This window comes from Plecotus auritus (assembly GCF_963455305.1).
Source record: "Plecotus auritus genome assembly, chromosome: 9".
Classification (NCBI taxonomy): Eukaryota; Metazoa; Chordata; class Mammalia; order Chiroptera; family Vespertilionidae; genus Plecotus; species Plecotus auritus.
This window is the reverse complement of record NC_137783.1, coordinates 116,771,355-116,797,065: the sequence shown is the minus strand read 5'-3', so window position 1 is coordinate 116,797,065 and position 25,711 is coordinate 116,771,355. Positions and strand designations below refer to the sequence as shown.

Sequence of the window (25,711 nt, the reverse complement as noted above, 5' to 3'; positions counted from 1 at the left end):
CTGCAGCTGAGTAAACACCTCTTTAGGATATGTGACAATTGAACTGGCTTGGGCTTTTAAACATGTCTTGGCCTTAGGGCCTGTTTATGTTCATACACTTTTGTTCCTTCAAAATGTAAGTAGGTTTGTGAAAGTCAATTTCATGCATTTCAATATCAAGTTCTATTTATAGTGATTTATGGGAGAAGAAATTGGGTTACATGGCTTCCTAATATCCCACTAAGTATGTATGAGTTTAGATTTTAAGTGACTTGTATTATTCTTTTCCAAGTGGACTGTCATATTGGGTTAAAATTTTCTTTCAGAAGTCCACTAATAAATCACAGATTCTCACTGCTGTGAGGTATTTTATTGCTTATTATTTAATGACACCCTTTTCTAGTTTTTGGTTTTGCGAGCTAATGGAGTATTTAAAACAAGTTCTCAGAATGCCCTTGGAACTTTCGGTTCAGCCCAGACTCCTTGGAACCCCAGAGCTTTCAGAGTTCCTGTGCTACCACTGCAGTACCAAATGGAGCTTTTAGTGTCTCTGGGTTTTGCAGGGCTCCCCCAGGCCGAGGACTGGGAGAACGGAAAGATCTCATCGGTTTTTTTGGAGGCAGGTCCAGGCAGCTTTTCCCAGACTCTTTCAGCTCCGGCTTTTCATGCATACCAGCAGAGCCGCTTTTTTCTTCCAGTGATTGAAACCATCTGGACTACAGGGGGGTCACGTGTGTATGAGAAAATGACATAAAGTTTTAGACCCCCTTGTGCTTTGCTCCAGACCCAGACAATTCTTAGTTGGATGGTGCCGAGTTGAGAACCTTTCAGTTTGAGGGCCAACTCCTTATCCTGCCCACCCTCAGCCCCCATCGTGCCTATTCCTATGTCTTCTTCCCCCCACCCCCATGCGGCCCGCCCCTCGCGCACGCTCAGCGCGGTTTTCTTGTAGCCTCGGAACACACCCCTCCGCCTGGCTCCAGCAGCCCACCCTCTCTGTCTGGGGTGGAGGCACACCTCCTCCACGCCCCCTCCACTCAAATCTGCGATCCCTCCCTTTCTCCCTGAAGCCCAGCGGTGCGGATGCCTGCCGGCCGCCCGCCCTCCAGGATCAGCTCCTCCTCCGGGTGCGCGGCTCCAGTCAAGCTCCCCGTCGGTGCGAGCGCCCAGCCTCGCTGGGGAGCGCGGAGGTAAGTGCGTTCGTCCCCCGCCGTCCCCCTTGGCTTTTTCTGCCCGCCTGCCAGCCGGCCGGGAGGTTGCCTGCTCGCCCCAGTGCCCTTGCTCAAGGCGGGTGGCGGTCCAGAGGTGCCGGTTCCGGCTCTGCCTTGCCTGCGGCTGCGGTCCCAGCCGGTTTCCCGCTATTCACTACTCCTTGCCCCCGGCGGTGTTCCATTTCTGTGAGTGTTAGCATCCTGGCGCCCACACTCTGGGGGGACTCTGTAGGCACAGAGGAGCTGGACGGGTGGGAGCTTGTCGGGGCTGGAGGGGACTGCCCTCTGGGAGGTCCGGGCTGGCTCTGCCTTCCCGCCTGCTGGGACTGCGGTTGGGGGTGGGGAACATCCAGACAGCGGTTTGGGGAAGTGCAGAGCTGTGGTGTGCAAGAGATGGCTACAATTGGGGCGGCCCTAGAAGTGGACAAGCCGCCTTGTCCCCTGGACATGCCCAAGCTGCTCTGCAGTGGCTGTGGTAGCTTGAATGCAGGCTCTGTAAAGAACACACACACACACACACACACACACACACACACACACACAGAACTCAAACAAAGGAAAATTAACTTTGTACTCTAAACAAATTAAACTGTGTTTATTGGGAATGATTACCTTTCCTTTTTTGCTCCTCTTCTTAAGTGTACTAAGTATTAAAGATATCTTTTTTTTAAAAGTGACCCAAGACTAAGGGAACACACTTCAGCCAACGTTTATGCTACCTTATCCAAGAATTTAGTAATTTAGTAGAGTTCAAGAGACTGAACATTTTCAAGTGTTTGTAAAGAGATTATTGCATTTCCTGAGATCTTTAAATGAACGTGGTTCATATTACTTGAATAAAACAACTTCTTCACTAAGTGAGAGAATTTGCCTTGTGGCTGCCCAAGTCCAGCTTTTGCTTGTATCCCCATGCAGGTGTTTCTGCTGTTTGGACAGCAGGGTCTTGGGAAGGGTGAAGAGGTCATTATCCCATCTCCAGGACTGTTTGGAGCTATCTTTGTACATGCACACATTTCAGCTGGCTATTTTAGGACAGGACCACAAGGTTAAAACCCAAGTGCATTATTTGTTTCTCTCCAAGTAATATTCTCAGAAGGTGAATCCCTTCATTGATGGGACTCTTCAGGAGTAGGGGTTTTTAAAGGATAAGAAATAATCTAGGTTCCAGAAAGCTAATCAGAGATGGAGACCAGATTGCTCATAGTCTGTCTTCCATGCTGAATTAAAGACAGTGCAAAGCAAGAGCTCAAGAAGAGCCGGTTGAATGCATGGAGTGAAGTACAGGCTTTCTGCACCCTTGATAGACAGCTCTGAGACAACGCTGTCTTCAAAGTATTTGTGTGTGTGTGTGTGTGTGTGTGAATCCTCACCCCAGGATATTTTTTCCATTGATTTTTAGAGAGTGGAAGGGAATGGGAGAGAGAGGAACACCGATGTGAGAAAAACACATCAATCAGGTGCCTCCCGCACGGCAAGGGGAGAACCCACAACCCAGTTATGTGCTGGGAATCATGCCCTCTACTGGGAATCAAACTTGTGACTCGTTGGCCTGAGGGCCAACTGAGCAAAACTGGCCAGGGCCAAAGTATTTTTTATTGCACACTTAAATTGTGATTGGCTTGATATTTAGTAAAAATTTTGCTCTTGGGTTTGTGGACTCATTTGGGAAAGAAGAATGACACATAAGAGAAAATAACAGTTTCAGATTAGAAAAGCTCAGAGGAGAAAACACTTATGAGCCAGGGTGGCTTCATAGAAGAGAATGAATTTCCTTTAGGCCTTGAAGCAAAAGTGTGGTTCAGAAACAAGCAGAGAGTTGCTGGGGAGAGTTTTCAAGAGGAGAGAGCAGACCATTTGGATTGGAGCTTACTGAGCATCTACTCTGTGCCACATGCCATGCTCTCTCTTTCATCTTTCAGTGTTGTGAAGTAGGCATTGTTATTCTTGTTTTAAAGAGAGGGAATTCTTGTTTTAAAGGAGATCAGAAAGATAAGTGACCTGCTTAAGATCACACAAGTAGTAAGTGGTAGAGCTGGAATTCCAACTCCCCAGTTGTCTGACTCTAAAGCTTGTCCTTCCACAATGGGTAGTGGGAGGTTCGGTGGAAGCAGACGGTGGTCAGCTTGAATTCTGGAACTTTATGCTACACACATTGTCTAGCTTTTAAATATTTTGGAGAGAAGGAGTGATGGGGGAAACTGTGTTTTTAGAATATTAATTTGACACCTGTGTTCAGGAATGTGACAGACTCATCACAGGTAAGATGTAGTTCCTAATTAGGAGGTTAAAAAAAAAAGTGAGCCCTGACAGGTTTTGCCCAGTGGATAGAGCGTCGGCCTGCGGACTGAAAGGTCCCGGGTTTGATTCCGGTCAAGGGCATGTACCTTGGTTGCGGGCACATCCCCAGTAGGAGGTGTGCAGGAGGCAGCTGATCGATGTCTCTCTCTCATCGATGTTTCTAACTCTCTATCCCTCTCTCTTCCTCTCTGTAAAAAATCAATAAAATATATTAAAAAAAAAAAGTGAATGTAGCCAAGATATCTGGATGTTTAAATTCCTGCCCTATTTAACTTCCAATAGCTTGGGTCATGGGATGAGAACTAGTCACACTGACCATAGGGCTACTGGGGATCAGCAAAGAGCTGGATATGACCAGGCGAACACTGAAATGGAATGTGTATATGGAGCCACACAACTGGTGGTTTGTCCTTTATGTTCCCCACATGTTTCGCAATGCTTTGGTGCAAGTTCTTTTCTCTCATGACTTACCCAGGGACCCCTGGGACAATCAATGTTATAATTTGCTTAAGAGCCTTTACTAAGTGGAAAAGTTGAGCTCCAAACCAGGGCCTCTGCCCTAAAGATTTAAATTGAGGTGCTCCCTTCTTCTCCAAATTTCCTTGTTTCTTAAAAATGCTAAATTAAAGAAAAACTTGATACTGGTAAGGTAGAAATGAATTGAGATTACCTTTCTTAATAGATAAAAAGTACATTTATTTTATTGTTTTGTTATGGAGAAACAATAGGATGGATGCCTTTGGGAATTTGGAAGGGCTATGAAAGCAAGGATTTAGAGATGAGAAAACCCTTCCTACCCCTCCACATTTCTTACCAGTTAATTGTGTTGTTCATATATACAGCTAGGGAGCTTGCAGCCAGTTGAATACCCAAGTTTATAGCCAAGCCCTTTGATTCTCGACAGATAATGGGCTCAGGAAGGGCAGCAGTGGGTGGAGCCATTTTGCTAGAATTGTCTCTCACTTTGTATACAATGCAGATTTCTTGCTCTTCCTTATGCAACCTTTTCCTCTGAACTTGTCAGAACTCTGAAGACTTGGTTCTTAGGCCAGGAATGTCAGGTAGTAGAAAGTTGCACAAAAAAGGGACAGGCAGAAAAATCAAGTTCATTTGCTGGAGAAGTTTTATTCTAATTAATGTTAGTCAACATTTTTTTTTTTTTTGTAAAATAAAAAAATGCAAAACCAAAATATGACCACAGGTTTTCATACCCATTTTACCTTTAAGAGCCTATAATTAGAGAGCTTGCTCTATGGAATGGTGCTTTGATATGTGAAGTTCTCACGAGCACCTTTAAATGTGTCAGGATGACCCAGTTTGGGTTTTGAGCCTCTGAGGAATGTGACCTCTCAGCGTAGGGATCTTAGAGTCCAAAGATATGAGTTAAAGTTTCAGCTTTGCCATTTCTTTAGAAGTTTTTGGAATTTGATGTTGGAGGATTCTCTTAGCTCAATTTTTCTAGTTCTTCTGGGTCAGTGTAATCCCCTAGGGCCAGATGGGGTTCATGCCCTGATTAGTCCCCTGGTTCCTTCTCTTGTTTTTTATGTGGTATCACTTAAAAGCCATTTTGTTTTTTTCTGTAGCTTCTAGTTATAGATCAGGAAGGAAAGCCATCGAGGGCTTCCTCCAGCTCATTGTAGCCCATTGGTGATCTTTCAGTATGAGTTCCAGTGAGAATGCTCTTGAGGTTAGTTTTGTGAGTTGGGGGTCTCAAAAAGAGACTTTCTCAATTCTCTTATTTAAATGTCAGAGATGTTTGGTTACATTTTTGGCTCATTGCTTACTCACACAGTTGTTAATGTTTTTATATTTGGTAAGCATTTGTCATTTTTATAATTTATTAAGGAGTGGTTTAAATTTTCTAAGCTAGCGAAAAGGTAGCTTAGAAAAATAGAACTGGTATATTCTTTTGGCAGTGAGATGTAATCTTCTAGTATAGCAGAACCATTTGATTATTTTAACCCACTCTACCTCCAAATATCCTTAAATCTCTCAAGGGATTTCACTACCTGCCTAAGAAACGTTTTCTGAGCTTTCTAGACTGATGATCAAAGATTATCTCCTTGTAGTTAGCCCACGTTTTCTTTTAGTATTTCTTACTTCTACTGTTTTTCCATCTCTCTTCAATGCACAGATGTTCACAAAGTGAACCAATTGTCTTTCCTGGATCCCAATGGCTGCACCACATGTATAGACTGTCCTTTTGCATACACATGCTTTCCTTCCCTCCTCTGACTAAACAAACAGGGCTTTCCCTGTTTTTCTTTATGTCTTGCTTTTTAGACCTATGATGATACTTGTTGCTTTGTGTTTTGTTTTATGCAAAAAGTCAATATTAGTTATGATGGCAATTAGATATAAAGGAACCATCCTATATAATAAAGAGCTAATATGGTAATTAGACCAAACAGCAGAACAACTGTCCAGACGACTATCCAGATGACATTCCGGATGAAGCCGGGGCTGTGAGGGCCGAGCCCTTTGCACGAATTTCGTGCATCGGGCCTCTAGTTTGGAAATAAAATGTGTCACCTTCCTCAGCCCTTGCGCCCCTCCCCCCAATCAGTATGAGTAATTGAGGAACATGTGTGAACTCTGGAGATGATTTTTTCAAAAAGTTACCATTGAAAGAATTTTGCCCAAATCTTTTAAGGTCTTAAAAAGAATCCAGTCTTTGCAAGATTGCACTAAAAGTAACAGACTTGCCCAATAAAGGCCTTTCAGAAGTGTTAGAATAATTTGTTTAAACTGGACTTTAGGATCTCCAAGAAATATGCTAGAAATAGTCTGCTTAAACCTTTGTTAATAGCATAAGAAATAAATCCTTTTTTTAATGGACTTCTTGTGATCAAGGGCCACTGTGGTTAGAATATGCTGGTTAGACATACCTGGATTGTCAATATTGGTGGTCTTTTGTCTGTCTTTGTTGTAAAGTTTGAATCTAGATATTTGTGGATATTTTTTCCCCTTCTCCCTATTCTTCCTCTTCCCCACAGCTAACTGGAATGGGGTAGAAGGTGCTTCTAATCAAGGAGTCAGTGTCCTGGATGTTCTGTCAGACACCAGTCTCCAAGGAAGCGCTCTGCTGTGTTACTGTTATTTATGCTGTTATTCCCTTCCTCTGGCTAAACAAACAGGTCTTCCTTTTCCCACCTTCCCTCCCGCCCTTTCCTCTCCCCTCCCTCCCTCCCTCCCTCCCTCCCTCCCTCCCTCCCTCCCTCCCTCCCTCCCTCCCTCCCTCCCTTCCTTCCTTCCTTCCTTCCTTCCTTCCTTCCTTCCTTCCTTCCAGTATTTATTGAATATCTGCTGTGGAAAAAGCACTGGGCTAGCGCTTTCAAGCATCTATTTGTTCTCATTACTTTTATTTCAGTGAACATGCTTAATATTAGGTATTTGACAACTCCATGAGTGAGTAATGTTAAGAAATTAGATAGAAAATTATTTTGGGATATGGGTGTTGAATACCACCTGATTCACACTGCTTTGGGAAGTGGCTGTTTATACATCACTCTGGTTATATTGCCCTAAGTGCTGAGATGACCCCTGATACATTTTCTAGTGAGTGAACAGGGCTCAGTCAGTTATTTTTCCTATTAGTTATGATAGATTACACTTACTGTTGCCAGGACATCCGTTTAACATAATACGCCCTGTATTAGAAAGAGCCGATGATTAGTAGTAAGAACTGCCTTGAGAAGTTTTCCCCAAAAGTCTGGTCTTGTCACTTGAGCCAAAGACAGTTGGATTGGATTCTAGGTGCTTAGACCCAAAGGGCTTCTACACAAGCCAGAGTGATTCTAACACTAGTACCAAAGGAAATTCAGCTTCTCTTGAAAATTGTGTACTAGCGTGGGGAAGGAGGAATAGGCTTTTTGCTTCTCGGTGGATGCTAGAATCTGTACACAGAGACTTAGAGATGAAGAAAACCCAACTTTAAATGAATATTCCATGCTGTGGGGTTAGGGAGGACATGAAAAAATAGGATTTAATGTCCAAGTGTTTATTTGAATCCTTACTATCCAATTAATCAGAGATATTAGTTGTGAAGGTTCTGTTTTACTATTTTTCCACACATCTGTGACTTGACAGGTCACTGCCTTGAATTAGAATAGTATTTAGGACCAAAGTGTTTATACAGGAAGTGATGGCGGAGTCATGGGAGATGAACAGAGGCCACTTTATACCTTATTTCAGATGGACCATTTTTAAAACCCCCATAAGTAGATTAGTGGTCAGAATTAGTAAGCAATAATTTTGTTGAAAGGTATTGGTAAAATAGCATCTAGCAGCCTTTGTCTATTCCAGGATTAGATTTGAGCAATAAAGCCAATTTGGGAGCAGCGTCACGTGTCCAGTTCTGCCTACACACTCAAGTCGCCTACATACTTCCCATGTATTTGTCACTGTTCCTGGTCCCTGGAGGGCTAGGGGTAGATCTCAGGATATGAGGCTCAGGCTTGGTTGAAGCCACATCAAGGATTGGTCCTGGTAGGTCAGCATTATTTTCTGTGGTTTATCATCACTAGGATTGGGGGTGTGGGTAGATGAGTGGGTGGGGCAGGGAAGAAAAAAATAAAAGGGCATATAGCTTTGTGGAAATTGAATGAAGAAATTAAAAAGTTAGAACTCTTCCCTCTTCCCCCCCCCCCCCTTCCCCATTGACTGGGACTTTTCTGTTGGAAACTCTTATCACTCAAGGTCATTTTATCAGTACTTACAGTAACTAGCTAAAGACACTGAGACCTCTTTACGCTGGTGGAAGGAACCCTACTAGATGATCCTTTGGATATGTATTTGGGTTATGCCAGTTTTCTTTCCCTTATTTACTAAGTTTTATGCTGTTGTTGTTTTAGGAATATTTTGGCTTCAGTGTATACATTCTTTTAGGGCTATGGGGACGGGATGGGGGACTGAGTGTGACATGTTGCTAAATATGAAAGATTTTTGCACTTAGATAAATCTCCAGGAAAGGAGAGACAGAAAAATTTATACACAAAGCATAATGATTGGTAAGTCAGAAGGAAAAATGGCTTGTAGTGTAACTGCTCTGGCCAGTGTGACTATCTCTGTCAAGATAGGCCTGATGGTTGGATGATGGGGAGGTGCTGAGGATATCTTATAATCCACATTATTCCATAAAGAAGAAGATGCTTTTTTAAAAGAGAAATCATAGTGCATTACATTGTTGTTGTGTTTGTTTGTTTTTTAAATTTACATGATATATCCACAAGTGAGTGTCATGAACACCCGAGGGTGTGTTTAACTCTAGGCTGAGCATGGTGGTGGATATACAAGACAAGTAAGTGAAAAAACAACAACTGGAACTTAGAACATATAATTGTTGCCTAAAGAACTATATCAAGTATTACTTTATCAAGCTTTCTTTTTATTTTATTTTTATTTTTTCAAATTTTTATTAAGGTATTATATGTGTACATATCTTACCATTGACCCCCCCACCCCACTGCCATACATGCCCTCCCCCCCCCCAATGTTTTGTATCCATTGGTTACTCTTATATGCATGCATACAAGTCCTTCAGTTGATCTCTTATTTCCCCCACCTCTCCCTAACCTTACCGCTGTAATTAGACAGTCTGTTTGATGCTTTACTGCCTCTGTAACTATCTTTTGGTTCATCAGTTTATAATGTTTTTCATTATCACCAAATGAGTGAGATCATGTGGTATTTTTCTTTCATTGACTGGCTTATTTCACTTAGCATAATGTTCTCTAATTCCATCCAGGTGCCTACAAATGGTAGTAATTCCTTCTTTTTTATGGCAGCATAGTATTCCATTGTGTAGATACTTTATCAAGCTTTCAACTGTGAATCACATACAGGGGTTTGGGGCCCCAGACAAGGCTTAGAAAATGCAGGTTTATGGTAAAATCTTGGGTTGAAGGGAGTACTTTGGAGATGTTTGAGTGTTCCAGGGTTCAAGCATGAGCCCCCTTCTTTTCTCTGTGCACTTCTCTTAGGTGGTCCCATGATTTCAAAGTACTAGCATTCATGGAGTGTTTCCTCTGTGCCAGACTCGTTTTAAGGGGTTTAGTGCACTAGTTTAATCTTCCAGACAAATTTATGATATAGATACTGTTATCCTCACTTAAACATGTGGAAACTGAAGTACAGAGAAATGAACTTTCTTGAGATTACACAGCTCATAAGCTGAAGATTCAGGATGTGAACCTAGGCAGGGGGGAGACTGGATGCTAAGTTCTTAATGGTTCTCTCTAGCCTTCTAACTGGTCCCGACTCCTCTACTCCTGTCCCTTCACAGTCTCTTTTCCACATAGTAACCAAAGTTTCACATTTGTCCCCTACTTTAACCCTCATATGGAATCCCACCCATCGTACTTAGAATCCAAATTTACTACCCAGTCCTTAAGTGCTCTAACCTCTAGCCCTCCCAGCTGCTGTCCACTTTTGTCCTATCTCTTCTGTCTCAGTCTTCGCTCTGCACCTGGGATGAATATTTCTATCCTCACTTTATTCAGGTGTCAGCTCAAATGCACAACTGTTCTTCATCAATCTTTAATCTTTGCTTTGTTTTTGTTGCTAAAATTATATACATATTTGTGTGTTTTTCCTGTTTGCTTTCTCAAATAAACTCCATGAAGGTTAGGGAGTTGGTTCATCTGTTTATGGGTGTCTTTACTTTTTAGAACAGTATTCTTTGAGAAAGTTTACTTTAAATATTTGTCAAATGAATAAATGATATCATTTGCATCTGATGTTCATGTTTCACGTGACTTCACTTAGATAAAAATAATGGAGAGGAAAGGGATATACAGGTGATATGTCTGGCTCTTACTTGGCTTTATGTTTATGACCAAGGCTTCCCCATAATATTTGGCCAAGAAAACGCTCAGAAAATCCTAGTTGAATAAATGCTCTGTGATTTGTTTTGGTTTCCAGATCTAGGAGTTTAGAGAAGGGTTAGAATAGTGTGGGCTGGAGTGCTTAGAGAAAATTTGTGGAGGACTTGTAGACTTTGAAGGAGAGATTGGATTTGTTGAGCATATAGGAATCATAGATTAATTTTTTTAAGCTGGCAGGACTATTAAGATGATCTAGTTCAGTCTTTCTGTTTATAGATGGGGAAACTGAGCCCAGAGAGCAAAGGACTTGTCCAAAGGCACACAACTAGTGGTTGTCAGAACCATGTCTAGAATTCAGGTATTTTGATTCCTAAGTCAGTTCTCTTTCCTCCACACAATGCTACCTTCAGAATTGAGGAGGACACTTTGGGGAGGGGGGTGGGAAGTGACTAGGGATAGTATGAGCAAAGGCCCAGAGGCAGAGATGTTGTTGGCTTGTGTGGGATAGAAACTGGGATAGAAATGAGGGTGTCCTAATTGTATCAGCAGGTTCATGAAAGATACAGTAGGGAGATACATGGGAGATACTGTATAAGATGTAGGCTGTATAAGATGAGGACCAGATCTTGAGGGATCTTGAATGTTATCTTGAAGACTTTAAATTTGGAATGACAGGGACGCATGTGAAAATGCTTGAAATATTGTTCCATCTTTTCTCTTCAGTGAAGGTGACATATAATATAGAAAATGGATTGGAATCAAGGAAGAAACTGGAGCCTTGGAGGAGTTAGGAGGTAACAATCCAGGTATTAGTGTAGTTAGGGGCCTAGTAGCATTTGTTTGTTTTGTTTTTATTCTTTAGAAATTTATAGTGGTTTTAAAGATGACATATAATTCTCTGGTAAGATGTGTGTACCCAGATTTCTAAGAGAGTTTTGGAATATGAAGCTGGAGAACTGATATTTTGCCTTAATTCTGCATATGGCTGTAAATGTCATTTCAGTATCCAAATGTTAATTCCTGGATTTTGCTAATCTGAGTCAGGTTAGGAAAGTAAGGCTAGAAGGTAACACCATACTAGTGTGAAAACAGTGATATAGAGGGGGTGGGGAGGGGCAGAAGATCACACGGAGAATGAATGGGAGCAGCTTCTGAGAGAAGGCCTGGACCTCGCTGTCAGAGGGCGGCATGGTGGCTGGGGAGTCCGGCATCCAGGACCCCAATCTTGCACTGCCTTTTTTTTTTTTTCCAAGGACATGGGGCCTATCGAAGTATAACCTGCCTCCTGGGCCCACTGGTTTTCAACCAGTGCTGATGAGAAGAGATTGTTATAGCCCTTACCCGGCAAGTTAATTGGCACAGGGTATGACACTTTAAAAGATTTTTTTAATCCTCAGGAATTGCTTTCCATCTCTAAGGAAAAATCTTTAAAGGTCAGCATGAAAGTGAGAACACAGACCTTTAAATAATATCTCATACTGGATCTGGAAGTTTGAGCAGGACCTGTTAAATACCAGATACTGTGCTGAGTACTGGAACTTTAACCTTTTTAAAAAATAATTTTTTTTTTATTGATTTCAGAGAGGGAGAGAGAAAGAGAAAGAGAGAGAGAGAAAAACATCAATGTGAGAGAGAAACATTGATTGGTTGCCTCCTGTATGCACCCCGACCAAGGATTGAACTCTAAACCTTGGTATGTGCCCTAGCCAGGAATGGAACTGGTGACCTTTCAGTGCACAGGACTGCTCAACTCACTGAGCCATTCTGGTCAGGGTGGAATGTTAATCTTTGATTGTATCATAGCAAATACTGAATGCTGAGGCCATTTTGAAGATGAATAAGAATTGGTAACTGATGTAGCATCTTTCCAGGTTAGCCAATAGGAGAGTGGTCAGCAGTAATGTATTCTCCTTTACTTCTTTGCCCACACTGAGCTCTCCCCTCTCCTCTTTACTTTTGTTCCCTAACTCCATCTTTAAATTTTATAGAAATGAAAATTAGCTCCTTTGCATTAGTTTTGGGAAGTACCACGAGGGCAGCATTTCCTTGATAAAAACTTTAAGCTCAAAATTTTTCCAGGAGAATCTCTCGTGCTGGTGTAATCCCAAAGAAGACTTCTCTATGAGACCTTTCCTCCTGCCTCTGAAAGTTGCTTTGTCTGTAGTATGGAAACAGGGCATGCGTTATTCTGTATTTCTCCAGCTCTTCACTTCTGCCTGTTTCCCTGGTTTTATCTGAGGATGCTGGGAGGAGCACAGTGTCTTGTTCTCTCAGAATGAATGACACAAATGAGAGGGAGGCAATCAGGGTAAATTTTCCCGTCATTTGGAAAGGCAGCTGCTTAGAACAAAAGAGGCAAGAGAAGATACTTGGGGAGGAGTGTTTTATTGAGCCTTTGGATTGTCAGCCTGAGTGAGGTGATTTCCCTGTCCGTTGCTTAGCACCTGGAGCCAGCTTATACACTGTTTGTGGTTTAGTCTGCTTTCTTTGTGTCTGTGAGCTCAAACTACAAAATATAAAATTATATTCATCTTCAATTTCAAATTAGTACTTTTAAAATTTTAATTTATGCATTGTAGTAGACTATAAAAAATAATAAAAGCTTCACTTTTCCAACAATCAGAGGTCAGTGGTCACTGTTCATATCTTAGTGCACCCTCTTCTTTAGTCGTATCTATGTACATACACATTTGTATTCTCTTATTTACCAAAGCAAGATCATACTATATATAATGTTTTTCATTCTGTCTTATTTTAAAACTAGTAGCCCTGTGCACAAATCTGTGCACCAGTAGCTTGCCAGTAGCTCGCTGCTGCCCTCCTGTGGCTCCCTCCACCCCCCCCCCCCCCCCCCCCCGCCGCACCCCCCTTATAGCTTGCTGCCCTGCCCCTCCTGTAGCTCTCTGCTGCCTGCTTGTAGCTCGCTGCCCCAACCTCCTGTTGATCTGTGATCCGGTCGTTACACGGTCGGTCGTTATGCTTCCCAGTGTAACGACCATTTGCATATTACATCTTTATGATATAGGATTATCTCCATTTTTCCAGTCTAGTAAATTTATATTGTAACCACTTTTCGTATTTCTCATTGACCTCCAAGTGTCCTTATTGGTTTTGTTTTTCTTAAATATATGTTTATTGATTTCAGACAAGAAGGGAGAGAGAGATAGAAACATCAATGTGAGAGAGAATCATTGATTTGTTGCCTCCTGCACGCCACCTACTGGGGATTGAGCCTGCAACCCGGGCATGTGCCTTTGACTGGAATTGAACCTGGGACCATTCAGTCCACAGGCTGATACTCTATCCACTGAGCCAAACCGTCTTAGGGCTGTTGTTGTTTTTCTATACCAACATTGAACCTACAATCATGTACTCTGTCTGGTTGTTATGTCCCTTAAACTGCTTTTACTCTAACCCAGTCCCTTTTGTATGATACTGTCTGGTTGAAGAATTTCCATAATAGGTTCCATTAATTGAGTGCTAACTCTGTGACCTGTGCACTGCTAAGAGGTTTATACATGTCATTTTAGTTAATCCTTGCCCCAACACTGAGAAGCATGCTTTAGTATTCTGTATTTTTTTATACTGTCTTCCTGTGGGACCTCAGGTATCCCTGGAACTTCAACTATTTCCTTTATGTCGGAGATACATCACCTTTATCTCAATGGTCACCTTAAGAGCATGAAATCTTGAGCCAAATGGCCTGGATTCAAATCCTTTTTTCATCACCTATTATATGTGATCCTGGATAAGTCACTTAACCTCTCTGTGCATCAATTTCGTCAATAATATGGGGCAATAATGGAGCCTACCGCATAAGGTCTTTGTGCAGTTAAATGAATATATATGTGTGTGTGTGTGTGTGTGTGTGTGTGTATAATCATATATACTGTGTTTCCCCGAAAATAAGACAGTGTCTTATATTAATTTTTGCTCCCAAAGACGTGCTAGGTCTTATTTTCAGGGGATGTCTTATTTTTCCATGAAGAAGAATACGGTACACATTTATTGTTAAATGAAAATAAAGGAAATTTATTACCTGTATACGGTACGGTAGTACAGTAGTTGTCAACACAAACCAGACAAACTGTGAATCCTACAGTATCAAGAATTTACTCATTTATTCAATGACAATCATGTCATCATCTTCTGGAACATCATCATAACAATCCAATTCCTGAATTTCCTGGTGAATTTCTTGTGACTCCATTTCTTTCAGAATCAGTGGACCAAATCTCTCATGTCTAGCAATAGCACTGTCTTTAAATGAGTACTTCTTGTCAAGGTAGCCTGCTCGCAGTGCATTTGCAATGCAACTGTCAGTGATTTTCTCCCATGAATTCTTCACCCAAGTCACAACTTCTTGCAGTTTAGGTTTCACAAAGTTTCCACGCTGATTTCTCTCCATTCTATTTTCAATGTAGTCATTAATTTCCATGCGCAAATTGTCTTTGAATGGCTTGTTTATTGCAATATCAAGAGTCTGGAGATAGGCCGTCATTCCTGTGGGAATCATTATCTGATCTCTTTTTCTTTCGTGAAGAAATGTCTTCATGTCTTTAGCGCGGTGAGTGCTGGCTGCATCCCAGACTAGCAGACCTTTTTGGCTCCCTCACATAACAAGCGGCAGCATTAAATCGACCCACTTCCTTATAACTGCTTGTGTGGCCCAAGCTTTTTCAGTTTCAAGAATAAAAACACCCAAAACACGTTCAATCTTTTCCTTCTTGCCCTTAGAAATGATTAAAGGTGGGATTTTAGTGCCATCCAGACGAATTGCCAAAATACAGGAAACACGTGCACTTTCGTAAGCAGTGGAGGGAATGTACTCTAAGGAGGCACCCCGCTGTTCAATTGTTGTTTGAGATGATTGGCCCATAAACACTGCAGTTTCATCCATAGCAATCATGTTGGAAAGATTGTATTTAGAGAAGTCAGCATCATCAATAAAGGACTTGAATGCAAGTGCTCGCTTCATAACTTGAGTATCTTCCAACCTAAACAATGTTGGTAGATCTTCTTAAAGACAGTTCACTTCGCTGAAGGAAATTATCCAGCCAGTGTTGTGATGCTTTGAAGTCTTCCGGGGCTATGTCAAACTGTGGTGCCATTGCAAGGGCAAATTCTTGAATCTGAGCCCTATTCACAACCAAAGCCTTTGCTCTCCTGTCAACAACCCATTCCCAGATCAGGTCTTCCAGCTCGGAAAATAATGGTTGCCGACCTGATCCACACTTGCGCTTTTTAGCATTTCCCTTGACCACTTGTTCAATGAGGTTACCATACTCTGCTTGCCATTTTCGGACCAATTGGATACTCAACATCTTCTCTTTGCAGAAAGCAGTAAGATTTTGGCCCCAAGAGTCTTCCACGATTCCTTTCTTGTACTCCACGGAGTAGCTTTTTCTTTTTGCGCTCATTTCTAGGGGTAAAAAAAAAGGAATTGGGGTATCAAGGTGGGGGGAGGGGGATCACTCAAAATGACACGGGGGATCAGAGGGGGGAATCAAAATGGCACAGGAGAATCAGAGGGGGGATTACCATTTTAGTAACCCCTTTTGATCCTCCTGTGTCATTTTGATTGTCCCCTCTGATCCTCCTGTGTCATTTTGATTGTCCCCTCTGATCCTCCTGTGTCATTTTGATTGCCCCCTCTGATCCTCCTGTGTCATTTTAAGTGATCCCCCTCCCCCCACCCCTGTGCCACTGAACACCTTCACCAGACATCCCCCTTACCCCTTTATCAGACATTTACCCCCTGGGGCCTGCCTAGGGACTGTCACTGGGCTTGCTGGGGCCTGGATCTGGGCTGGAGCAGGGTCTGCCACTGACTGAGAACCTTCAGTCATCATGAAGGCGGCCGCGAGCATCAGGTAGTGTCACCAGAGACAGACCAGCACTCACCACCTTCGCCGCGTCCCGTCCGCTCTAATCCTCCTGTTCTTCTACATGCATCTGCGAAAGTCTCCTCCCCTCTCCTGCCCCGCGCTCACCGCTCACTCCGACCTCCGCTCCGCCTCCACACAGCAGTGACGTCAGGACTCCGCGTAACGTCACTGGTTGCTAGACGTCAGTCGGGGCGGCCCTAGCGACCAGTTTATGGTAAATTAATTTTCATTCTGAGACAGAGCCTGGGGGCCTTATTTTCGGGGGATGCATTATATTTCACTCAGAAGGAAACCTGTAAGTAGGTCTTATTTTCGGAGGATATCTTATTTTCGGGGGAACACGGTATATATATATATATATATATATAGTACTTAGAAGATAGCCTGGCCTATTGTTAGTGTATGTAATTATTGCTGATGGACAGCTGGATGACCCACAGTCACCTCAGACTTTCCATGTTCAGTACTTGTCTCTCTAGAGCTGCTTTTTCTTCTCTTGTCTTCACCAGCTCCTTGAACGATATCAGAGTCATCTCCGATTTCTCCTTCTCTCTCAGTAATCACACTCATAAAGTCCTGTCAGTTTCATTTCCCCAAAGTCTGTCTTACTATTTTGCTGCCTCCCTCCCAGTTGAAGCCTTGACCATCTTTTTCCTGGTATGCCGCTTCAGTGTGTCAGCATGTCCGCCCCTGGATGTTCTTCAGTCAATCTCCCAGGCCGCTCCCAGGAGTGAGCTTTCTAACTACGGTTTCATCACCATACTTATTTCCTTTTTATGAGGAATAACATACAGTAAAGTGCACAAATACGCAGCATATATCTTAGAGGCTTTCATCATTTGTACCCGCCCATGTAACTACCACTCAGATCAAGGTATAGAACATTTCCAGCACTGCAGAAGGCTGCCTTCGGTCTCTTCCCAGATGTATCTGCAGTCCTATCCCTAAACACTCTTTCTTTACCTTTTGTTTGGCCTTTTCTTGATCTTTATATAAGTGAATCACAAAAGGTCTTTACTGAATCTTCTTTCACAGGATAAGTCCAAACTTATTTGACATTCAAAAACTTTTTGTCATCTGGCTTTTACTTCAAGTCCTTCACACACAGCCTGCCCTTCCTGCCTGTCAAAATTGCATGCAGTTTACCAACACAATAGGCCCTTTCCCTTTTTTTTTTTCTCTTGATGTTCTCTTGGCCTTCTGACTTAATTCCCTGGCAAATTCATCCTTCCTGCGGACTCAGCTCCAGGCTGAATCAGACCTGCTATGCACCCTGGAGGCATGATTATTATAGAAGTTACTTATTTATTTTATTTTATTTTTTTAAATAAATATTTATTGTTCAGATTATTACAATTGTTCCTCTTTTTTCCCCCCATAGCTCCCCTCCACCCGGTTCCCACCCCACCCTCTGCCCTTACCTCCCCACCACTGTCCTCATCCATAGGTGCACGCTTTTTGTCCAGTCTCTTCCCGCACCTCCCACACCCCTTTCCGCCTGAGAATTGTCAGTCCACTCCCTTTCTATGCCCCTGATTCTATTATATGCCCCAGTTTATTCTGTTCATCAGAATTTTTATTCACTTGATTTTTAGATTCACTTGTTGATAGACATGTATTTGTTGTTCATAATTTTTATCTTTACCTTTTTCTTTTTCTTCCTCTTCTTAAAGAATACCTTTCAGCATTAGGTATATAATACTGGTTTGGCGGTGATGAACTCCTTTAGCTTTTTCTTATCTGTGAAGCTCTTTATCTGACCTTCAATTCTGAATGATAGCTTTGCTGGGTAGAGTAATCTAGGTTGTAGGTTCTTGCCATTCATCACTTTGAATATTTCTTGCCACTCCCTTATGGCCTGCATAGTTTCTGTTGAGAAATCAGCTGATAATCATATGAGTGCTCACTTGTAGGTAATTAACTGTTTTTCTCTTGCTGCTTTTAATATTATCTTTTTGTCTTTTGCTCTTGGCATTTTAATTATGATGTGTCTTGGTGTGGTCCACTTTGGATTCCTTTTGTTTGGGGTTCTGTGCGCTTCCTGGACTTGTAAGTCTATTTCTTTCACCAGGTGGGGGAAGTTTTCTGTCATTATTTCTTCAAATAGGTTTTCAGTATCTTGCTCTCTCTCTTCTTCTGGCACCCCCATAATTCAGATGTTGGTACGCTTGAGTTTGTCCCAGAGGCTCCTTACACTATCTTCAAATTTTTGGATTCTTTTTTCTTTTTGGTTTTCCGGTTGGGTGTGTTTTGCTTCTTCGTATTTCAAATCTTTCACTTGATTCTTGCGATCCTCTAGTCTCCTGTTGGATCTCTGTATATTATTTTTTATTTCAGTCAGTGTATGTTTAATTTCTAGTTGATCCTTTTTCATATCCTAGAGGGTCTCACTAAATTTATCGGTGTTTTCTAGGAAATTCTTGAAAAACCTTATAACCGTGGTTTTGAACTCTATATCCAGTCGTTTGCTTTCTTCCATTTCTTTCATTTGTGATCTATTTCTTTGTCTCCGCATTTTGGCTGCTTCCCTGAGTTGGCAGAGTGGCTTTGTGTGCTAGGTGTCCTATAGGGCCTAGTGGCTCAGCCTCCCCAGTTACCTGAGGTGGACACTCTTGGTGCACCCTTTTGTGGACTGTGTGCACAGTCTTGTTGTAGTTAAGCCTTAATTGTTGTTGGTATCACTGGGAGGAATTGACCTCCAGGCCAATTGGCTGTGAGGATCAGCTGTGTCTATGCTGGGAGAATTCTGTGCTGGAGACACCCTTATGAGGCAAGACTTGCTTCCGTGGGGCTTTGGTGCGCACTGAGTCTGCCCTCTGAGTGTGTCCCTTATGGTTCTGAGGAGTTGTAATCTGGATGGTCCCACTATGACCCCTGGGTACACTGGCTCTTGGATCCCCAAGGAGGTGCTAATTTAGCCTCTGCCTGAGGCCACCCAGCAGGAGCTACAGAGAGATCCGCAGATTCCTCTTCTTTGTTTTGGTTTTGGAGATGCCCAGATAAGGCCCAGCTGTGAAGCAATGCAAGCTGCTGCGGGGCCTTGGGCCTTCTTTTGGATGTTCTGGGTCTCACTGATGTAGCTGCAGTTTGTTAGGTAAGTTTAGAATTCAAAGGACCCGGCCATTCTTATGCAAAAGCCTCTGCACTCAGCTTGGATAGGGTGGAGTCTTAGGGCGGAGCAATCATCAATGGCTTTGTGGGGTGGGATCTCAGGGCGGAGCAACCAGCAATGGCTTCCTGTCAGCCCTTCCCTAAGAGGCCCCACGGGTCTCAGTGTCCTGCAGTAATCACTGCAAGCACCTCTGAGAAAAAGCCGCTCTCGAGTTTCGCCTGCTGCCTGACAGTCCAGTTTCTCCCTGTATGAGCCTGGGTCCCCAGAGTCTCGCCTGGAACTGGAGTTCAGAGCAATTGGGAGCTTTTCTCTCCCTCCCGCTTGAAAAAGTCAGCTGCATACTCAGTTGCCAGCCCTCTCTGCGCGCCCGCCTCCAGACCTCTGCCTTCCATAGCTCCTGTGAGTCTCAGTGTGCTTTTCTCTTTCCTTCTAGTTGTAGAATTTCCACTCAGCCAGCCTTCCTGTAGTTCTGGATGATGTCCGTTTTTCTTTTAGTTGTAGTTTTGAAATTGTTGTGTGAGGCAGCAATTTAGGTGTTTACCTATGCTGCCATCTTGGTTTCTCGAAGTTACTTATTTAAGTGTTTTTCTCCTCTTCTCATCATGTTTAAGAGACCATGAATGGGGCCGAAACCGGTTTGGCTCAGTGGATAGAGCGTCAGCCTGCGGACTGAAGGGTCCCGGGTTCGATTCCGGTCAAGGGCATGTACCTTGGTTGCGGGCACATCCCCAGTGGGAGGTGTGCAGGAGGCAGCTGATCCATGTTTCTCTCTCATCGATGTTTCTAGCTCTCTATCCCTCTCCCTTCCTCTCTGTAAAATATCAATAAAATATATTTAAAAAAATAAAATAAAATATATTAAAAAAAAAAAAAAAAGAGACCATGAATGGGGCATTTCCCTCCTTAGTTAGTTGAACTTTACACAGATAATGTTCTTTCCAGAAAAATCAGAAAACAGAAACAAAACAGAACCGACCCTTCAGTCTGCAGGCTGATGCTCTATCCACTGAACAAAAATCATCTGCAATCCCACTATACAGAGATGACCAAGTTTTACATATATACTAAAACATGTATCAACATTGTAAAACAAACAGATACACATTCATGAAAATACTAAATATTTACCTTATTTATGTTTAGTCTTCCCCTTCCCCCACTCCCGCCCCCCACTTTGCTATTATAAAACACTGTGATGAACTTCCTGATGCCTATATTTTAGTGCAGTTTCCTGATTGTTCTTGGAGGATACATTCGTAGAAGTAAAATGGATAGATGAAAGATATGAACATTTTCAAGGCTTTTTGATGCACGTGGCCAAATTGCCTTCCAGAAAGTCCTGAACCTGCATGTGTTCCTCTAGGGTGAGTGAGAGTGCCTGATTGTAGCCATCCATGCCAAATTAAAAGGAACGAAAGTAACATTTGCAAATCTGATAAGATAAAAATGGTATTGCATTGCTATTTTAATTTGCATTTATTTGATTGTTACTGAGATTTAATATTTTCTCATGTTTAAGGCCATTTAATTTATATTTATTTGTGATTTACATGTTCATGTATTTTCATATTTTATTTTTACTGATTTTACCAATTATTTTAATATTAAGGATAATAACTCATGGTATATACTACATATATTTCCCTCACTTTGTCATTTAACTTTTTACTTTATTGTCTTCCTCAGATAACATTTTATTTTTATTTTTAATATATTTTTATTGCTCTCAGAGAGGAAGGGTGATGGAGCAAGAGATGGAAACATCAAAGATGAGAGAAAAATCACTGATTGGCTACCTCCTGTACACCCCCTATTGCAGCCTGGGCATGTGCCCTTGACCAGAATTGAACCGACCCTTCAGTCCACAGGCTGACACTCTATCCACTGAACCAAACCGGCTAGGGCAGATAAACATTTTAAATAATTTAATGTAGTGAAATTTATTAGCTTTAAACAATTTTTTTTTAAATCTGTGGTGTTATTCTTAGAACAATCTTCCCTCAGCAAGATTAAGATAAAAACTATTATGTGGTCTTCTACTTCTTTTATGATGTCATTATTTTACTTAAGTCTTTACTCAATCTGGAATTTATTGTTACCTATATATATAAAAGCCTAAGCGAGTGGCCAACCGGCCAGTAGCTATGATGCATGCTGACCACCAGGGGGCAGACGCTCAACACAGGAATGGAAACCACAGGCATGGAAACATGGAACAGACAGATTAATCTCAGAGTGGGGAGGGCAGGAAGAGATTAACCAAAGATCTTATATGCATACTAGAGGCCTGGTGCACAGATTCATGCACTGGTGGGGTCTCTCAGCCTGGCCTGTGGGGATTGGGCCGAAACCAGCTCTCTGACATCCCCCAAGGGGTTCTAGATTGCGAGAAGGCGCAGGCCAGGCAGAGGGACCCCACCAGTGCATGAATCCATGCACCGGGCCTCTAGTAAAATAATAATAATGATAACAGTTAATATTTTTGAGTCCATACTATTATGCCAGACACATGCTTTACAGGTACTGACTCTAATACTTTCAACAAACCTATGATGTAGGCACTGTTATTTTACATGCTAGTTTCACTGTATCCATCTCTTCATTGATTTAGTATGAACCTTATGTTTTTACTATTTCTTTTGTGATACGTACTTGCATAGTCATTATGATAGTCTGTTTCATCTTCTTGAGAATCAATATCCATCATTTTGTAAATTTTATTTACTTATTTATTGAGTATTTACTGTGAGGAAAGCATTCCATTACTGGGATTAAAACTTTGCTCTTCTTTTCTTCCATACTTTTTTTTTTTACTGCTTATATCTTTTTTCTATTCATTCAATCTTCTGCATTTACTTGTTCATCCTCCTTTCATAGGACGAGGTTTGTGCCTAGAGGATGTAAACTTGGGTATGTTTCTGGAGAGGCTGATTGGTGTTACAGCCTCCATGTAGGGTGGCACCTAGTGAACCTAGTGACTGAGTTTCACTGAGTGCTTAGCAAGTGTGCAGCCCTAAGCTAGAGATGGTAAAGGACCCGAGAAGAGTTCACATGCTTGGTAGGGAATCTTTAATTATGTAAAAGAGGTGGATATTTGGGATAAGGCACAGGAGACAATGTGTCCACTGAACTGTAAGCAAGTAGGCATCCTGCCTGGTAAAAGCATCGAGGGCCAACTCCATGGGATAGGAAAGTCACAGACTTATAAGACTAATAAGTCAAAGACCCTGCCCTCAAAGAGGCATAAAACACCTGCAGTAAAGAGCTAAGGATTAATACCAAACTACAAGTGGATTCACAGGGCAGGTTAGAAGTTATTGGCAAGCATCTGGAATGACAAGGGTTTAGAGAGACAAGAACTTACTTATGAGCAAGAAGGGTTTGAGGAGGTTGCATAGGGAGAACAAGGGGCATGATCTTGGCCCTTGGAGGGTTGGCAGGATTTAACTTGGTGAATAGGACCGGGGGGACTTTAACTAGGAAGAATATCCTGAGGTACAAAGGTAGGAAAATGTTCTATAAACTAGGTTCATGTGCTCCCATCTGTAGGCTCTGTGCCCCTCACCCAGTGGTTGAGTCTTGGCTCAGGAGCAGTGCTCTGCCCAGGGCTCGGCTCTTCAGTTTGGGTGCTGCTTTTTTAAAAAATTTAATTTATTTTATACATATTTTTATTGATTTTAGAGAGGAAGGGAGAGGGAGAAAGAGATAGAAACATCAATGATGAGAGAGAATCATTGATCACTGCCTTCTGCAGGCGCTACACTGGGGATTGAGCCCGCAACCCTGGGCATATGCCCTGACTGGGAATCGAACAGTGACCTCCTGGTTCATAGGTTGACACTCAACCACTGAGCCATGCCAGCCGGGCTGCTACATGATTTATTTAATCAGACCTTTATTGAAGTACATTTTGATGATTTTTAGTCTCTTTCTGTTAAAATGGAACAGTACTTATCCATGAGTAAACACAATTAAAAAAATATATATATATTTTTATTGATTTCAGAGAGGAAAGGAGAGGGATAGAGAGATAGAAACATCACTGATGAGAGAGAATCATTGATCTGCTGCCTCCTGCATGCCCCCTACTGGGGATCAATCCTGCAACCCAGGCATGTGCCCTTGGCCAGAATCGAACTTGGGACCCTTCAGTCTGCAGGCCGACGCTCTATCCACTGAGCCAAACCGGCTAGGGCGAGTAAACACAATATTAATTTTTAATTTTGGTAATGTAACCATTTTGGTGCAGGGAGGCAGATAAGCCAGTGGTCTGCAAATTGGGAAGATTTTCTAGATCCTTGACTTCTGTATCTCATCATTCTAGAAGTGGATCCGTCTGTGAAAACACTTGTACTCAAGGTATCCCCTTTCTCAACCATTCTTTTCCCATTTTACTAAAATAAGGCATAACCATAACTCATCCCAAATCTTGCTATTTGTATGTCTGGTTTGTGAAAATTTCTAGTTTAGCAAACAAAAGAACAACTAGAAATATATTTGAACATTTAAAACATTGATTTTAGAGTGAGAGGAAGAGAGAGAGAGGGATCAGAGAGAAACGTTGATTGGCTGCTTCTGGTGTGCGCCCCGGACTGGGGATTGAACCTGTAACCTAGGTATGTGCTCTGACTCATCACCTTTTTGTGCATGGGACAGTGCTCTAAACAACTGAGCCACACCGGCCAGGCCTAGAAATATTTTTAAGAAATGAATGAGTCTGAAAAACAAATCCTTTTCCAATTCAGATGGTTTCCATTTTTATTGTCAATAAAATTGAGAGTTGTCAACTGGTAGATAATTAAAAATAATTTTTGATGATAAATTACTGTGTAATTTTGGCATATAACTCAGAACAAGTACAGACTGACTGAGATTGCTATAATAAAATCTCTTTCATTTCTATCCAGGTATCTACGTGAACAAAATTTCTTGGTGCTTGCGACTATAAGAATGGAAAATTAATGTATTTATAATAAAATTTTACTTATTATATTTAGTAATACAAATTTGTAATATAATTATGTTTCAATCATATTAATAATAAAGGTAATGAAAACAATCCAAAAGAAAATTGTTTTAACATTTAGAGCTTATAGCCATAGAATAATTTTAAAAATTTATGTGTATATATAGTTATATATAATAGTTATACTGCAGAGAAGTTGATCAACAAAAGATTTTCAAGCATAAATACTAGGATAAAATTCTGAGATGGAAGTAAAAAGGAAATTAGAGTTCATGGATAAAAAGAAATGCTATAAAATTTCATGTTTTTATTTTTAAATGGATGATGTATTTTAAATCACCTGTATTTAGATTTCATTGGTTTGTTTTGATTCATTTAAGAGAATAAGGTAGGAATTTTATTTTTAAATTTCCATATTTATAAAATGCCAGTATTTATAATATTCCAGGAAGTGTATCTCTACTACTGTTTATGATACAGATATTTAAATGTTAACTTAAATATATGGGGAGCAGCGCTTGTTTTGTTAAATTCATTTTCAATAGAATATGATACAGGTGCTTGACCAAAAGAAAGGGGAGAATAATGAGGAAAAGATGCACAGGAAGCCCCAGAGTCAGGAAAAGCAACCAGGGGAGATATTGTGGGAGCTGATTCTTGAGGGACAGTTGGAGTTGGCTCAGCAAAATAGAGATGGAAAAGCATTCCAGGAAGAGGGAACAGTATGTGCCGAAGGCCTGGAGGTATAAAAGAACACGAGAACTTTGGGGGAGATGGCAGGAGTGGCATGAGCAGGATGGTGATATACAGCCAGCCTGACAGTGCACTTTCATGGCCCAGAAAGGAGAGGTGATGGTGGTGGATGTCAGTGGAGTGTTCTCTTGCCAAGGGCCAGGCATGAGATAGCGAGGAGAGCTACCCATTAATGGTGCTTCCTTCCCAGTGATGTTTTCCATATGAATAATCCGGACATTCTTACAAATGTAGAGACTCTACATTCTGCTAGGGGAGAATAATGAGGCCCAGCAAGGATCAGTTCCTCTTACAGGTTTTGTACCTTAGTAGCAGTCTGGGGTTAGTGCGGGAGCCCAGGGGTTCTTCCCACACACTGGCCACATGCTCGGTTGAGGCCCACAGCTGTAAAATAAGACAATGTAGTCCTAAAAAATTGATTGCTTTTTTTTTGCCTATTTGGAACATTTGTTCAGCAAAGTGTGGTAGAGCCGTAATTGAGTGTTTGTGTAGAGCAGATTGAACGAACTTCAAAAGGCAACTGTCAAGGGGTTGATTTGATACCACGAAGAAACACGAGTTGGTGAGATGAGTGATTTTTCCACTTATATTTTCCAGGATGACACTGGCAGCCTTGTCCTTAGAGAACCCTGAACCACCTCCCAGTTTATTCTTTTAGGCTCTTGGGAGGGCGAACTGGG

The 25,711-nt window shown here is 41.8% G+C and overlaps 1 protein-coding gene across 3 annotated transcripts in view; it reads left to right on the top strand.

The window, feature by feature from the left end:
* Positions 1–25,711, top strand: part of DENND2B (DENN domain containing 2B) — a 192,200-nt gene that overhangs the window by 22,012 nt on the left and 144,477 nt on the right. For 2 of the 3 annotated variants that reach the window (XM_080688683.1, XM_080688686.1), the window contains exon 2: positions 1,050–1,169. In XM_080688683.1, coding sequence (XP_080544809.1) covers positions 1,063–1,169 — 107 coding nt within the window. In that variant the 5' untranslated portion in view covers positions 1,050–1,062. Of the gene's footprint in view, positions 1–718; positions 1,170–25,711 lie in introns of those variants that run through there. The other variant, XM_080688685.1, reaches the window with a different exon arrangement.